Source organism: Lipophrys pholis, assembly GCF_963383615.2.
Source record: "Lipophrys pholis genome assembly, chromosome: 17".
NCBI lineage: Eukaryota > Metazoa > Chordata > Actinopteri > Blenniiformes > Blenniidae > Lipophrys > Lipophrys pholis.
Window position 1 is genome coordinate 4389870 of NC_137643.1, and position 17950 is coordinate 4407819.

General features: G+C 41.0%; 1 protein-coding gene across 1 annotated transcript in view; it reads right to left on the reverse strand.

The window, feature by feature from the left end:
* Window positions 1-17950, reverse strand: part of pvrl2l (PVR cell adhesion molecule related 2 like) — a 198156-nt gene that overhangs the window by 52568 nt on the left and 127638 nt on the right. Inside the window, exons 2-3 of the mRNA XM_080485757.1 lie at window positions 5238-5350; window positions 189-432 (exon numbers count right to left, since the gene is read on the reverse strand). Of these exons, the coding sequence (XP_080341883.1) occupies window positions 189-432; window positions 5238-5350 (357 nt within the window). The remainder of the gene's footprint in view (window positions 1-188; window positions 433-5237; window positions 5351-17950) is intronic.

A 17950-nucleotide genomic window follows, 5' to 3' on the forward strand; every position in this document is an offset into this window, starting at 1 on the left:
AGAGCTTTTCAAAGCCTGTTTCAAGCACTTCTCTGTTTTGCAGGAATGTGGAAATACTTTTGACCTTTTGGTGCTTTAACCCTTCACATGTAAGCATGAAAGGCAGTCAGCCATATCTGAAATATGCAAATGACTTCTGTCAGAGTAACAAGGCTCACGCGCTGCACACTTAATGTCTTTCTACTCACCGAGCATGATAAGCGTCGTTGTTCCTTGTTCATTTCCAGAGGGGTAGGTGGCATATTCACACGTATAGCGACCAGCGTCGGACATCCTGAGATTAGAAATCCTAATGGATGGGTTTTCCAGATTGTTGTGCAGGAACGCAACCCGGTCCTTGAAGGACAAGTTGGGGAAGCTCTGTCCATAAACCGGGTGGTAGACCGCAATGTTGTCCCTTTGTCCATCGACGGGTTCCCATATCCAAGATACCTGACAGGAAGACAGAACCTGATGGTTATTACTGTCTCGCACTAAAATAACATTAAAATCTTTGGCATCATTTTTACCTGAATAACCTGCAAGCAGCTAAAAATGAGCGACTGCAGATCCTGGTTATTATGATGTGATTGTTTTGAAAAGAACAATCTGCAAAGTGTATATATTCATGTTTGCATGAACAAGAAATCCAGAGAATATTTAGGAAAAGCAAGAGGGAGAAAAACTAAATTAAATGGCGCCACAAAAATAAATGTCCTGGGTTGAACATACAGACTGACGGCGCCTTCTCGGCCTGACTTCTACCAACGACGCATGCTTGTTCGTTTAACAATTGTTTGACATTAATGACATTTTTAATGTACCAGATGAGCTCATATTACTTTATATCAAGAAAAATAAATTCACTGTTTGTGTATAATCGAGAGAAACAAATATTGAGATTAAAAGTTTATAAAAGTTGTACCGGGTTTGGTCACGACTGATCAAAAACATTGTATTGAATAAACAAAATACCAACATCCTCAACGATATTGTATAAATCAAGACATATACAGTTTGAATATAACATTTTGTGTATTATTTATTTAGTTATACACAAATTAGTAATATGCATCAGAAAAAGAAAACATTAATATTCCAAGTTTACGGTTTCTTTGTTGTTTATCATAAAATAACAAAAATGATTTTCAGTGCAGAATCAAAGTTCTTAAGTTTTCAAGTTTAACATACAAAAAGCCATCACAGTTATTAAAAGTGTGTAATTCCTATTTTGGAGTGAAATTTTTAGTTTTTTTTGGTTTTGTTTTTCAAAGACAGATTGAATTTTGTAAATCCCGTAAATCACAACTGTGAATTAAATGTTTTCTATCGTTCTGAATCATTCTTATAATGATGAGCAGGTTGGTGAGAAATTTGGTGGATATAAGCTTTTTGTTTATTATCGTGCTTCAGTATATCATATTGTATACCAAAATATCTTGGGGGGATTAATTACAATGAGTATTTCTAAATACAGTTGGTTGAAGCGTCTTGCTGTGTCACCCTCAAACTTGAGGTGAGGCCATTTCTCACGAAGACTGAAGCGATTCGATCATGAAAACTTCTAGAATCTCCTTCCAGCTGCCTGAAAGAGCAACGTTACAGCAGCGGCTGTGTTTTACCCGCTGACCATGGTGGTAAATGAGACAAATGAGCAAATGATGACACCTAATCACTGATTACTTTGAGAACCTGTCATGCATAATAACTGGAATATACATATACTGTATATATAGAGGCCATCATTTCTCATATATCTGTAAATACTTATTGCAATGTTTAATTTATGCAGCCTGTAATAATATCGCGCACCAAGTGTCTGACTCAATTAAAGCTATCTGAGTGGGACGCTAAATAAATCGCCTGTTCGTCGTGTAAATACTCTCTGAAGGATGTTGTTGCTATTTTTAAAGAAGGTAATATGAAAGACTGTCATTTTACAGGCAGTTAGGCTTCTGATGTGTGAACGATATATTGATATCTGCTGCGGCTGTGCGAGGCCTCACCGCGTGAGGGGATACTCTGATGGTATATCAAATTGATTTAATTTCACTCTGCAATTTTCAAGGAGACAGCGAATACAAACTGCAGGCTAAAGTGGTGCTCCAGGAAGGAGTGGGAATAAAGGGCATCAATACACATTTAGCAAACATCAATTAAATGTACGACATGTGGAGGAAAAGGGAAGAAGGCGTGGAGGGGCACGGAGGCGACTATGGATTATAAAGTAGACGTCTTCAAAAATTAGTGGATGAGAATCCTTCTTCAGACTGTGATCGTCAGGAAAATATCACAAAAGGCAATTTAGCTGTCTGCAATTTCTGTTGGTGTTTTTGGGTGCTTTATTTTTCCATGTGAGCAAATTACATATTGATCCCATCCACACCTGAGATAGGGACAGATCACACGGGATCAAATTGAATTTGCCAACAGCTGGTAGCATTTTGCTGTGTTCTCCCCGAGGTTTGAAAGGACAGAACAGTTCAGGTGGTGTCAGATATGTTGTGAATTGGGATTTGATAAAAATAAATTGACTTTCAAATCATCAAAAGATCTCATTTTTGTTTTATTTGTTGTGCGCACTCGGGGCTGTCTGTTTATTTAAATCCAGTTGAAATGAAATGAGCTGCATGTGTGGAAAATTTAGTTAACCCCGAACATGACAGAGAATGAAATTAGTTTTTCCAAGTGTAACAAAATATTTAATGAATACCTAGAAAAGACAATTTTCACAGATGATTACTAAAATTCGCTCAACATGATAATGATTGGTGTTGACAGTCTCTGGACATTCATAAGAGGCAGGTAACGGCCACATAATGGACAGATGTTTTAAATGAGTGCGAGGCTTCACTGTGTAATTTGTTCATCTGCAGTTTCATCCCGGCCTGCTGAGAGGTCATAATGATTAAATGATGAAGCTGAAGAAAAGACTGCAAGCAGGAGGAAGCAAATACCGTGAGTGCTCATACAGCTCCAGAATGTTGTTATTATTAACACACTGAATCTTCCTCAACATCAACCAAAACTACACCGAGAATTCTTCTGATAAAATTGTGTCAAACTAACAGATCAAGGGTCAAATCTAAAACTAATACGCCTTGTGGAGAGTTTTGGTCTGCTCTAGTTTTTGTATTGAATGGACCTAATATTGCCCAAGGCTTACTTTGAAGAAGTACAGTATATTGATGTGTAAATATAGGTAGGTTATGCAGTGGTCTCGTGGTTAACACACTCCCCTCATAGTGAGAATGAGCCTGGGTCCAGTCCGGGTTGGCCTTGGGGGATGTGTTGTGTGGAGTTTGCATGTTGCAAGTTGTCTGGTTTCTTCCCACAGTCCAAAAGCATCAATTTTAAGGTTATTTGGGAACTCTAAAATTCCCCTTACATGTGAATTGGAGTGTATGTAATTTGCAATGGGACCGACCGACTGATGTCCTGTCCAGGGTTTTTTCTCAGGTAGCCAAGATCAGATCCAGCTAAGTTAGATAAGGCGAACTCACGGACAGACGGACGGACGATTCCCCCCATTTTCATCCATTGAAAACCTTCATTGAAAATCCTTGTGAAAATGACAGCAACGTGAAGCCAAATATTCATCTCGGTCTACATCCATCCATCCATCCATCCATCCATCCACTAATCTTTTGTATTAGTTTAGAATATTATTGAGGAGAGAATCAGCACTGGGAGGAAAACTGAATATTCAGAAATGCTCTTGAATTTTAGAGTGTTTTCCCTTTGATAGGCTCAATGTGATGGTAATGAAAAAACAATCTCACTGCATCACTGCAAAATCAAATATATTCATTTAATTTCCGATAAAAACGAACCAATCAAATCAGGAGAAAGTGTGTGCATGCGGGATGTTTTTGCCAGTGTTCATTTGCAGTCATGAGGAAAACATTGTTCATATCTACTGAACATGGGCAGAAGAACTATTTACTGCTACATTTGCGCAGTAGCAGCGTTTCTGCCGTCTACATGGACACAGCTCACAGACCCCGAAGTGTTTCCTGAAACTTTTCTTCCGTCAACATGGAGACAGAGTCGGAGTGTTTTTCGAAAAGTTCAACCTTGGGAGCCATTCACAAAACGTTGTGTTTTCAGTGGCTCTGGTCTCCGTTGTCGTGTAAACAGACACCCAAAACACAACAAGAGCAAATGGTGGGTTTAAAACACGACGTCCAGGGCTGAGGAACAGATTGACGGAAGGTTCCGGAACAGCAGCTGGTGGTTGAGGATTATCAAGGTGCAGTTACATCGGTGCACGGACATAATAACAATAATACACCAAAATATATGTTTGTTTTTTCATGGCACACTTTTTGACAGGAGTTGAGTTATACTCAGGTTGTGACTTGAAGTGTGAAAAATACAGTGATTATCATGCTGAAGCTTGAATGTGGTTTTATAAAGAAGGATGGAGCAGAATGTCTCAGAGGCCTACGAGGGCGACTTCTTCTGGAGGGGAGTCGAGTTAATGCAGTTCTCTCAATTCTTGTTTCTGAAATCCCATGAATATATGAGCCTGACTCACCAGACAACGTGTTGCTCCGGCCATAAATCTCAAATGCGAGCTTATCATTACCCAGAGTGAAAAGCTGGTCCACTCCCAGTGTTTGTTTACTCTCCTGAGAATTTGTCGTGGGTCTGAAACACATCCTCACAGATCTCTGCAGCACGGCTTTACTTTGACAGGGTGTTTTTCAGATTGAAATCTTGGGGATTTATTCACTAGGTTCTGTATCTGTGATCAAGTTACATTTCTGTCCACCCCCTTAAAGTTTTATGTTGGGATCTTCCCAAGAGGGCCTAGATAATCCAGTTCCTGCAAAGCTTCTTTCCAATGATTTGACACTGTGAAAGCTCCTTAGTGAGCAGAAGAACCATCGAACCTGTTCTGCCACTTATTTCGGCCACGCTGCTACGATGCTTGCTCAGCAATTTTAAGCTGAAAATTGTTTTCTTAAATGTGTTGGCCGTTACAGACGGTACAAGTCTGAACAAGAGAGACCAACAAACCTGCAGTTTGTGTTTTTATGTGCTTAATATTTCAGTCACATCCTTATAAAGAGCAAAAATCTGCATTATTTTTCCTCGAAACTTCTAACTTTGTCTTCAGAATGAAGGAATCTTAGCAGGACTTACCCAATAAAAAGTATTTTTACTTTAAATGAATGCCAATGTAGTTTACTACAATGTGAGTCCTACTTTTCCATTTTTAGTTTGTTCAGTGTTGTTTTTCCTCCACCGACCTGTGTAAGCTTGGTCAGGCCTCCTCCATCGATGAATTGGCAGCGGAGATCAACAGACTCTGTGGGATACGCCTCCAGCTCCTCTGCAACTCGCACTTTCTGAGCCCAAACACCTGAAGGCAGGAGAAGAGACAAGGGGGAGAGGAGGTTACGCAACCATCCACAAACTATTTGACGTCTTTGTCTTCCCAACATGAAGGATGGATGACATCCTCAATGTAAACAGTTTAAACCAAGCAGTGCGTGGAAACAGAGTGAGAAAGACGGTGAGAGTGACAGGAGTCCATGAGAGAAAAGAAACAAGTTCATTAAAGGGAAAGAGAAATGGGAATCATCGGTCTTTGATACGAAGCCTCGGGCAGTCCGAGCCGGCTTCCTTCAGATAGGCCTCGCTCATTACAAGTAAAGCTCGTCTACCAAGAGGCATCGCTAGGGGGCGAGCCTCCAGGAACAACCTCAGCAGCTGGGCGACCTTTCATCTGTTTGCAATGCAGCGAGAATCACCTGCAGGTCCTCGCTTAGGAATGAAAGGCTCAAGTCAGGGACAAGCGCCGTCTCATAACAACACCTGTTGACATGCAGGCTGTGGACTGGACAGGTGGGATGGATTCTGTTCATGTTTGCTCCTTATTCCACAGTGGACCCACTAACTTGTGTGTCAACGTCATCCGCAGCGCAGCAAATCAGGAGGGTTTAGACCGTCTTTGATGCCAAACTTTCTCCTTTAACCTGTTTTTTTTTTTTACAAATGTCACCGGCTGCTGTGACACCGTTCTTTGTTAACAAAAGACACTCTCTGTTGCTTTCAATCTGCCGGGTCTTTGTGTTCGACTTCACTTTATAAGAGAGCAGGACTTCTAGATATTGAATTTCAGATATGATTCATGCATCAGAAACTACATTTCAGGCTTTCAACAAAACCTGGTGAAAGCAGCAGGAAGCCTGACGACTGACCTGCGTGTTCATTATAGATGCACTTTACATTCGTGATGCAACAGTTTAGCCTTGGACCGGGTTTCAGTTTGCTTGTGCACTGTTGGTAATGTATTTGCATTTGAACGTCTGTGTTTAACTATAAAGCTTTATAATGGTTATTCTCGAGTGTTTCTCAGTGTTGAAACGCTTGTTTAAAAAGAACAACTTTATGGAGAATATACAGTAAATGATATCGTATCAGACTGTACCTTAATGTAATGTAACGTACCATATTGTAACATCTCACTGTGTCATATTATGATATCTTGGCCTATAGTATCACACCATAGAGTATTAATGTTATTTGATATGGTCCCTCTATTCTATTGTACTTTATCATATTGTGATACATCATATTATATCCCAACTTAAACCTTTTTTTTTTCTATACTTTATCGTGTCATACTGTACTGTACTGTATTGTATTCTTACGTCCCGGACTGCAGAGAAATGTGTTGTATTATAGACAAATTGGGCAAAACAACTGATTGAAATTCCACGGAGCTGAACATCTGAACATTTTTCTTTGGCACAAAATGAAGAGGCAGATGGAAATAAAAATGGCCTACTCAAGAAAAGAAAAATGCACAGATTTGAATCACATGAAAGAGTAGACAGAATAATCAAACCAATGTCAGAACTGAATAAGTATGCAACATATCTACAGAAAGTGACTCTAGTTAAAGTAGGAGAAAGTAGTTTCTCCACTCAAGATCTTCTTCCACAGGGTAATACTCCCCAAAAGGTTTTCATTGGAGTATTTAATCGAGAAATCTACTTTTCATGGTTGTGTTGGAGGACATCACATCATTTCAAAGGTTGGCTTGTGCAAATATGTTTAAGAAACCTTCAGGGGTAAAACACTCTCAGATGACTGGATATGTAAAAACTGAATCATCAAAATAATGTAAAACATTTTAATAAAAAATACATATTTAACCATCCCTTTTCTAACAGAACAAAGACCACCGAATGGCTCCTGGAAGTCACATTTGTAGTAGTTTTCTGTAAAGCTCAGACTGTCCTGCAGACTGAGGGGGAAGACCTTCCCACTTGTTATCAGCACACGGTTCAAAGCAGCTGATCTGAGGGTTTGGCGATGCGTCAGTACCGACACGGTGTGCAGCGTCCACATCTGGAAAGGCTCCATCGATCCTAATAAGGATACAGAGGTCTTAGAAAAACATCTGCTTCCATCCAGTTGTGTCTTTCAGGGAAGGCCTTCTTCATATTACAGTTAAAGCTGCATCCATCACAACAGAAACGTCTGGCTGCTGCCTGCATTTCATCTCCTCAGAACCACCTGGAAACATGCGCTCATCAAGCCAACAAGCCAAGCGACAACACTGAGGACAGTGCGTTTTTTTATTCTCTACATTTATAGATTTCATTGAATGACAGGGTGCTACATAATCACACACGGCCATTCAATTCAAAAAGAATGAATATGAGTCATAAAATAATGAAATGTGTCATAATCTATTATCATTCTCTTGTGAATGAATTGTTAAGATTTTCAGACTAAAAGTCAATCCAACCTTTTGGAAATGGGCTTTTATATGGGTGATTTAAGCATGGCATTTGCTGTATTACATTTCCTAAATGTAATGAACTTTAATATCCTTGCAATGCACATAGTGACAAAAGGAAGGAAATCAGAAAAGGGCACAAACACAATGGTAGAGACACAAAAACCACAACAAAATCACCAGTGGGCCAGAGGAAACAACACAGAGGAATTGCAATCCTTTCTTCGTTCACTCTGGTTCAAGTCCAGCTGCTTAGTGTTTCTTTCTTCTTTTTTTTTTAACATCTATAAAGGGATCTTGTGAGGCTCCAAGCGACATTTTTAAAAGTCTTAAGATTGTTCATGCTTTGCAATCCAATCAGTTTGCAGCAATGATCCCCGGCCAACAAACCGCGGATGCTCATTTAAGTAACTACGAAACGCATCAAAACTGTGCTCTTGTGTTTTATTTCCTCCCTCCACTTCCACTGCTCCTTTTACTGCTCTCTGCCTGGCGCCCATGTGGTGATCCAGCCCCCCGCCATGAACCCCCCGCTGACCCGGGATCAAATCCTAGCAAGGTCTTTTCTCCTCCATCTCCCCCTCGCTCGCTGCCCTCTCAGCCAGCCTCTGCGCCTGGAAAGATAAAATTCTTGTGGGGAGCTGGCCTCTAACTCTCTCCACAAGAAAAGGGGATAAGCACTCGCTAACTGCTCGCCAGCCCCGGGTGGTTCCACTGAAAAAGCCTCTTAGTGTGTGAGGGATTGATTAGGACAATATGTTACATGCCGCAGCATGGAGGTGAACGGCCTGGCTGGGATTTAGCCTGCAAATCAGCCGTAAAACACAGTCACACTAACGTGCTCCCTCCTTCGCAGGAATACATATTCAGTCTGGACTCATATGTATGCTTAACAGTGTACATGTGCGATTACTGTACATCAGTGTGCATAAATCAGAGCCTCAGCTCAAAGGAGACAATGGGCCGTCAAACCATTTATCCATTCCTACAGTAGATCACAGAGAGAGAGAGAGAGAGAGAGAGAGAGAGAGAGAGAGAGAGAGAGAGAGAGAGAGAGAGAGAGAGAGAAAGAAGGTGAAACATACTAAACACAAGTAAGCGAACTCCAAGCTGTCAAGACAGGTTTTTCTCCACAACGAACAACCTCAAAATAGCAGCAATTAAAGCAAGATTTTATCCGGCTTTGACTTTTCTGCTCTAGCTTTTCCTTCCATCAGTTTTTTTTTTTCTCTTTCCATTCACAAAATCACTGATTAATTTCCCCCAATTAAACACATCAACTCACAGCCCCAACTATTCCTTAAAAAAAAGGAAGAAAAAAAAAGGGGCAGAAATACACAGGCACACCAGATGGTCTCACTAAAGCTACGAACTGTATAAACTTTTTTGGGTATTCATAATGGTCAAAGAACTCTCATCTGTGGCAAATGGAAGAAAAAAGAAATACAAACAGAGACGGGAAGAGTATGAGAGCATGGCAGAGAGAAAAAAAACTGGTTTAAGATTAAAAGAGCTTAACACTGAAAGAGAGAAAGGAGAATGAAAGGAGCGGGATAAATGATGGCAGAAGCACTTATGGGAAGGAATAAATGCAACAGAATAAAAGAGTAACAGAAAGAAAAAAATATGTAAAAGTAAAATGAGTAAAAGAAGGACTGAAGAAGAGACGGACGGCAGTGGAGCTGCAGAGGGAGACGAGGAGGGAATAAAGAGATTCAGAGAGAGAGAAGTTTGAAAATGGCCAAAAAAAAAAAGAAGAGAGATGTGAGCAGAGAAAGTAAAACCTTGAACGAGTGAAAGGAAAGAAGCAAAAAGCATGAGATCACATCGGAGATTATTCATTTCCTCAGAGCCTGACTCCAAAAAAAAAAAAAAAAGAAAACTCCTTGGAGGCTGAACCGACTCAGTGAGAAGAGCGAGCGAAGGGGAAACTTTTAATTCATACTGTACAAACCGTCAGCTGACACCCTGACTCTGTGCTTCTCTTTAAACAAGACACACTTTCACCACGCAAACATTCAAAATATGCAATAATAACGGTGAAGATCAGGTCGCCTTCTTAAATTACAGTGGGAATAAAATAGTCATGTGCGGAAGTCCTACGGTTCTAAAAGTATTGTGTCAAGTGTTTTTATAGTCAGGCCAAACAGGTAAGAAAACGGAAATTCACAGGTCCTCAACAAAACAGGCTCAAATGTCTTGTTTTGTGCACACACTGAATACAATACACACTGAGGACAACACACACTGAGGACAACACACACTGAGGACAACACACACTGAGGATAACACACACTGAGGACAACACACACTGAGGATAACACACACTGAGGACAACACACACTGAGGATAACACACACTGAGAGTAACACACACTGAGGACAACACACATTGAGGGTAACACACACTGAAGATAACACACACTGAGAGTAACACACACTGAGGACAACACACACTGAGGGTAACACACACTGAAGATAACACACACAGAGTAACACACACTGAGGACAACACACACTGAGGGTAACACACACTGAAGATAACACACACTGAGGACAACACACAGTGAAGATAACACACACCCTCCATTGAGCACAGAACAGTGAAGATCTGGTGTCTGTTAGATCAGGCAAAATACCAGGATGCGCGTCTGCAGATGGATTAATGCACAATATGATTTATTATCTGTTTTTACAGTGTGTGGAAAAGTGCTGAAGGCTTTAGCTGCTGTTGTGGTGAGGAAAGTCATTTCCACTGCTGGCTCGCCACAGACTTTGTTTGCGGACTTTATCCCGAAATATCTTTCTCTGTTTTGTACCTAAAATACTTACTTTTTGACAAATGTTGTTTTCTTTTTAGCAAAACTCATCCGGCCAATCACGCCATAGTAGTTTAACATTTGTACTTCTGGCTTGATGTTGTAATAATGCACATTAAAACAAACCAAAAGCAGACCACACTTACGGATGTCCGCGCAGTGCAACCACAAACCTTATGTTTGCTTATTAAATAACGTTATCAAGAAAGTTGACAGTGTAAAACTTTATCATTACATTCATTAATTGACACACATCCCAAAAATCGTGTTTATGACCATAACTGAGACAATAGTAGTGTGACTCTACAGCATATCGGGAGTTTTCTATTGCTGACAGCACAAGGTGATATAGTGGAGATCTTTTCTGCTGAGTTTGCATGTTCTCCCCAGCCACTGTGAGTTTTCTCCAGACAGTTTTTTTTTTGTTGTTGCTTTTTCTTCCTTTGCTCATTCAGAAGCCTGGAAAATGCGACTGAAGCTCAGTTTCAGGCCCAAAGTAATATTAGACGTCCGCACTGCCTTTTGATCCACAGTCCAGTTGATATGTGTTTTGTTTTTTTTTCTTTATATTTAATTTCAGTGAAGCACACACTCCCCAGACTGTTAAAGACAATTACTGGAGGCAAACTTTCTGCCCTGTGAAATTATATTTAATCGCCGTCTATGGTTATCGTCCGTTCCTTTTTTCAGAGGCGATTCACACACGTGCTCGTCCTGCTGTGAGGGAAATTGGTGTCAATGCACGACTGTAACCCTTATCGTTACAATCCTCTCCATTATTCGCTCGCAACCCCAGTGATCCCACAATTTGCAGCTCACTCTGCAGTTGCGCTTGGCGGAGGCCGCCGCGGCGCGGTGCATCAGCTCCACGGAAATGGAAAGTCAAAGAGGGGAGGCGGTTAAATGACTGGCCGCACTCCGCTTTGCTCCCAATGCACCACAGGGATGAATCACAGCTAATTGACATTTAGGCGCTTGTGGCATTTGCCCGTTTATGTGGAGCTTCCCCATGTAGAGGGACGTGCAGTGAACGCGTGAGGATCGGTGGATGCTGATGGGGCGCGCACCTTTCCGCATTAACACCCCAATCACACACTCGTATCGCAGGCGATGAACCACGGCTGTTTTGTTTTGGGGTTTTCTGTCAGCCCGTCGTGCTGTCAGCGCTCTCAGCGTTTATCTGCTCGGCTTCCAACAGCTGTCAAAATGATAATATAGAAAGAATTGATGCGTTTGAAAAAAATACATCTTCTGCATGGAGAACAACTGAGGAATATCAAATTATCTCCCCGTTTGACTTTAACAAGTTTGTCGATACTCAAGTTTATCACTCAGCTTGTTTCTAATTAAGCTTCAAATACGCCTCTCAAAAAAAAACAACCCAAAAAACCCCATAATTTTCTTGCATATGCTTTTCTGTCTCATTTATCCACCCTGGAGGTGTGGAGTTTTCAAGTGAAAACAGAAAACTTTGATTGCGTTTTGAGGTCCGTTTAAACAACAGCATTTTTGAAAACAGTCTGTAGGGAGTCTGATTCAAATCCCAGCTGCTGCAGGAAGGGTGTAAAAGCTGGTAAAGTCTGCGCCACAACTTGCACTAACTTGCTCTGGTGACCTTTGTGAAAGCGAGCAGTTGAATACCAACACTCAAGCAGACCTTCAGGCAATATTACTGCCACCAACTAACCTCAAGTACATGTTTGGGAAGGTGGGAGGAGACCTGCATGCACAGAAAGAATGCTGGCCACAGTGTGGCCCATGTTTCTTCATGTAGAATTGTATTTGTATCTATTCTTTGGTTAAGTTCACGTTTGAGTTGAATTATCCTTCATATCCTTTTGTTTTTTTCAATATTTCTATTTCTTATTTGTCTTCTTAAAGGTTGTTGTTTTCTAATTCAATTTTTTTTTCACCTAATCTTAAATAATATTGCTTTTTAGTTATTTTGTTGCTTCTACTGTTTTTCTTTCCTCAGAAGTTATGTCTTATTATCATCAATCATTTGTGAATCATTTGTAACTGATTGCACCGACTGTGGTCTGTGCTGAACACTCTTTCTTGGTCTTGTAGGAATAAAGTCCTGCTCCAGAATCTAAGGAATGTAAAATATCGGTTCTCCGCCTTGTGCCTGAAAAGAAACACTCACATTTACATTCAGCTGTAAAAGCAGGGACACGATGGAACCAGCACTGAAGACCTCAAGAACCAGGGATGCCCACATCTGGATAGTAGTTCATAAATATGACAAATCTGGAGCCTGGAAACAAGACCTCCGCCCACACTGACAGAGAATTGGACATTTTATTTAACTTCCTTTCCACGTACATTCAGGAGTGAGACAATAGAGTATGTCTCGGCAGAACCTCAAACTACACAGTTAAGTTTGTGGCACCACTTAATCAGACGTCTTTCCCCCAGCGTCTGTCGCCCAGGTTCAAGTGCAGGTTGAGATGCGACGGAGAACCTTCTGTCGAGAGACGGCTGTCGAGTGGGTTCACTGATCAAGTAGGAATTGAGCCTAAAGCCTCAGATTTAACTGCTGCTAACAAGAGATGGAGGTTACGATGATTGCAGCGCCATTTTTTAGTAGTTCCTTAGCAATGCATAATGAGGTTTCAGACACCAGTCAGGTTGTGATGTGAAGAGAAGAATAGCAGCGGCAGGTGGAGATATCTGTATATGATGACAGAGTGAGACTTAGTAGTTTCACCTCACGGCAAACCGTGGATTATATACTTCTTCGTCTTTCAAGTTTGGGGGGGTTTCTTTAGGTACTCTGGCTCACACTCACAATCTAAACACATCCTTGCCAGGGTGACTGATAACTTTGAATTGGCTGGAGGTGAGCGCTCGTGTGCAAGGCATTCTGGGAGACTCAATGGCACTGTGGTTAGGAGTGTTGGCTCACGACATCAAACTTGTTTGGTTTTGATTTTCAGCTGCGCCACACTGTGTGATTCCTGCCACTCCCAGACTAAAGATGAACAATTGTGCGTTGGCTAATCTGTGGTGTTATCCGTACAGTGCCATCGTCGTGTTGGTGTGACCACAAACAGTTTGAGAAATGTGGAGCGTGACCGTGGGACTGCAGCTACTCGAGCCACAAGCAGGAAAAAAAAAGCTGAAAAGATTCAAAGTGACACCAAATTCCCAAGGAGGTCAAATCCACATTTGTCACATTTTCATTAGTTTATGTGAACGACGTGCGTGTCTCTCTTGTTATTCTGGCGTGTTTTAGTACATATTAACGTTTGTCACCTCTGATTCAGTTCAGGGGAGCTGAACTTACAACTGTAACCAAGTTTATCTCCATGGCACCAACGCATACTTTGTGTAGAGTTTGCATGTTCTATCTTTGCCTACGAGCTTTATTTATTTATTTATTGTATCCTGGTTACTCTGCATTCTGTCCTCTGTGTTTGTGTGAAGCACTGACCACGCCTCCAGGCTCTTCCCAGCCTCTTGCTCTGTTTAGAATGGGACTGAGTGTGTATAGAATTAATAACAAATTTATTATGAGTAATGACTGGTTGCAAACCTCTTAACATTAGGGCAGTCCTGTGATCCATTGTAACCGTAATATTGATTTTAGTCCATTTGAATTTCTAGAGGTATACTGACCTTTTTATTACAATCTGTTTGGCCTTTTATCATATCGGTATTCTTTATATTAAATCCTGAAATCTGAAGTGATAAAGTGCTCCAGCATGAGACAGCAAGCATTTCGCACTTCGATTTATTTCACACTAGTTAAACAGGTCATCATCCATTAAAATCTCGCAGTCCTGACAGGTACGCAGAAACAGAAAAAGAAAAAACTGCCTACAATTCTTCAAAGGTGAAACAAATTAGAAAGGAAGAGGTAGAGGCGGGCTGGAGTTGAGTGACTGTCTCATCTACCACACGCTAGGCAGCAGAATTACCGGTAATTGGCATTTGACAGCTCATAATCATGGCATTCTGCGCTGGCTTTTCAGTAACAGGACACTGATCAGCAACGTGCCGGAGAGAAAGAAAAGAGGAGATCACTTGTCATGAAGCTGGCTTTGGTTTTACACAGTTAGCGTTGGCTGGCAGGCAGCGGCTCCTGGCATCACTGCGTGGATGAGCAGGATTTTTTCTTTTTTTTTCGTATTTACCACAAGAATGTTAATACATCTGAAGTTAATTGGAAAGTGGGATTCCAACCTTTCAAACCATCAAGAATAAAAAATATGACAGTTTAAGCTACAGGAAGGACTCACAGACCGTCACTGTCCATATTTTTGACATGGAATTTAACAGTGTCTTTGTAGTTTGATTCTACCAGCTGTGGCAGCTCAGCAGCATTAGATATTAAAATTACATGTAAAACAAGTGAAGATTTTTTTTTTTATTCCTTCAGCAAAACAGTAACAGGGTGTGTTTCAAGGCCAAAACTTTTATTTCGAGAGATCTAATTCTGAGTTAAGCGAGAAGTTTGAAGGGTCAAAAAAGCATATAACCAACATATTTTTAACCATATATATATATATATATATATATATTTTTTTTTTTTTTTCTGCAGGAAAACATGAAAAGTTTTTACATCATTACAGAATTGGTTTTGCAAAAGAATTAGCTTCTAATTGGAGGTGAAAACTCTTCGTCATTTTTGGAAAACTAAATTGCCGAAGATACAAACATACAACACACGAAACTCTCATAGAATTGTGGGTCTCTGTCTGGACTATCCATGTCCTCCCACTGTTTGGGGGGTTTTCATGAGGTTTGCTGGTTTCCTCACACGTCTAAAAGTTAGTGTGTGTGTGTGAGCGTCTGTCTCTTGCGTGTTCCCTGTGTGTACGTGTGTGTGTGCGTGTGTGTGTGTCTGTGTGTGTGTATATGGCCTTTCTTCACGGTACCTGAACTGGAGACCTTGATGTGCTCTGCCTTCAAACGCAGTGAGACAGGCTCGACCTCAGTCCTGCAACCTACTTAATAACACCGATATGTTATAGTTTGACTTTCCTCAGATCTCCCGGGACCATTTTCTAATTAAGTTGCTATACGTTTGGACTGCAGGGAGACTTTCTTTACTACACAGATGTTTACTCTCTTTCTGATGTCACCATCACACAAAAGTAAGGTTTTGAGTCAAGTAGAGAAAATGAATGGTTTAAAGTTTTAAGAATTCAAATAAAACAGGCAGAGCAGAAGAACTGAAGAGCCACGTCACCAATGCCTGTTGCTTTGTTGATCAATTATCTGCGTGATTAGTTCTCCTTTGTGTTTTCAAACCATGTTTCCAGGGCTACCTGAGTGAACGGACACGTTTAACTGAAGTTAAAAATTAGACAGAAGAATGATAATCTATTAATGAACACCACAGTCGTATGTGACGACGGTATCGAGGTATCAGTAATCTCTCTGTGGTATTTCAGAAGGAAGGATGAAAGAAAGAAAGAAAGAAAGAAAGACTGTAGTTTTGTAGTTGTAGTTTTAAGGTGAAACGTTTAATGTTTTAGTAAGCATGAGGAATACATTTTTATAATTTTGGTGTTAATTCTCGCAGAAGCAGTGTGACACAAAAGCATGTTAAAAAAACTTTTTAATTTTGGTCTAACATTAATGGGTAGGTGGCAGCTTGTATAATTGGCATGTTTACACTGTGGGTGGGTTTTTTAGTGTTGCCAGTGATCTCAACTGACAACCTATTAACTCCAGTTATGGTGATTTTTTATTTTTTTTTCAAGGAAATTAAGAACTATATAATCCTGTGTGGGCTGAGAAAATGATCAGGCCTGTTGGCTTATGAAACCTTTGTCAACGCAATGTCCCTGTGCGATGTGAAAATAGAGTGTGTGTGTGTGTGTGTGTGTGTGTGTGTGTGTGTGTGTGTGTGTGTGTGTGTGTGTGTGTGTGTGTGTGTGTGTGTGTGTATATGTGTGTATGTGTGTGTGTGTGTGTGTGTGTGTGTGTGTGTGTTACAACCATCAGCTCACTATCAGTAATTGGTATTTGACAGTAGATGACCACAATATCATCTCTCATTAAGTTCTCACTCCTTCGGTGTACGTACAAGATAAATATATCTGCAGTCGGTATTCTCCCCGGGACCTTTGCACCATCAAGAGCCTGATAAGGTTAATGATACTCTTCACAAAAGCCATTGTTATCATTATGAGGAGGTGGTGGATCAGTCGCTCCGAAGAATAAATCACACCCTGTTCTCACTTCTTCAGACATAGACGTGATAACGTCTCTCAGCCAAATGTTCACAAGCAAAGGTGAAAATTCATCCGCAAGAAGTTTGAGTGTCACATCTTCGAATTCCTCTTTTCTAATCTTTGTGACAGCAGCTATCTGACAGCAGCTGACAGCCTTTCATTGTTTAGTCGGAGAACGAGGCGACGTGTGGTCGTACAGTTTTGCGTTGAAGGTACCGACTATGGTAATGGTGAAGTGTCTCAAGCATTCCTTGTAATGAGAAGGTGGGCTTCATCACACACGAGGCAGATTGTTGAATCTGACCTTAAAAGAAGTGAGACAAGTTCAGCATATCGACACAACTTCCAGTCTTCTGTCCTCTGAATCGGATGAAGCAGTAGAACAGACAGAACGGATTAATAAAATACACTCGTGTTTCCGCAGGAGCCTTTTCCTTTTGCATTCATCATCGCCTTGTTTTCAAAGTTTTCTGTTCTCTGACTAAATTAAAATTCCTCTTGATCTTTCTCCGCTGGCAGCATCCACAGATTGACAGTAAAGCCGCCTGAAGCTTCGCTTCTCAGTATCATACCTGGATTCTACAAGCAATAAAGCAACTGCTGCATATTAGTACCACGCTTTTATGAAGCACACAAGTAATCCTGAGGAAATCCCAAAAAAACCAACACAAGCACAATCAGAATGAGGGTAGGAGTCTGTCAAGGCCCATTCCTATGTTTGGGTCTTAAAAGGTGATCACATTGTATTGAGGATCTAAGTCCAAAGACTTTGTCATGAAGCAGGATTCCCAGGTTAGCTCAGAGTTACAACTGTGGAAGAGTAAAATACTAGAACACAGAGTGTAGTGGGGTAAAAAGGAGCTGTTCTTGGTGATGCATGGCGTCCAGAAAGCTTTGTGATCCTGCCTTGAGAGAAAGTACAACAGACAGACTTGAAATGTCTAGAGAGAGTGAACTAGAGACGTTTCTTCCCTCTGCAGCAGATACTGCAGTGATTCCCCCGTGCAAAGTGCTCACTCCTCAATGTTTTATTGTTTTTGTCTTTTCCAGGTTTTGAATGCATATGGCCGCATACATGTGGACACGGGGGAGTGCTGAGAGAGAAATCATCCTGAAAAACAAGAGAAGCGCAGGTTCAGCTGTGTGTGTTTGCATACGTTTCCTCTCTCAACGTGACGCACCCGCAGACACCTGAGTGTGTGA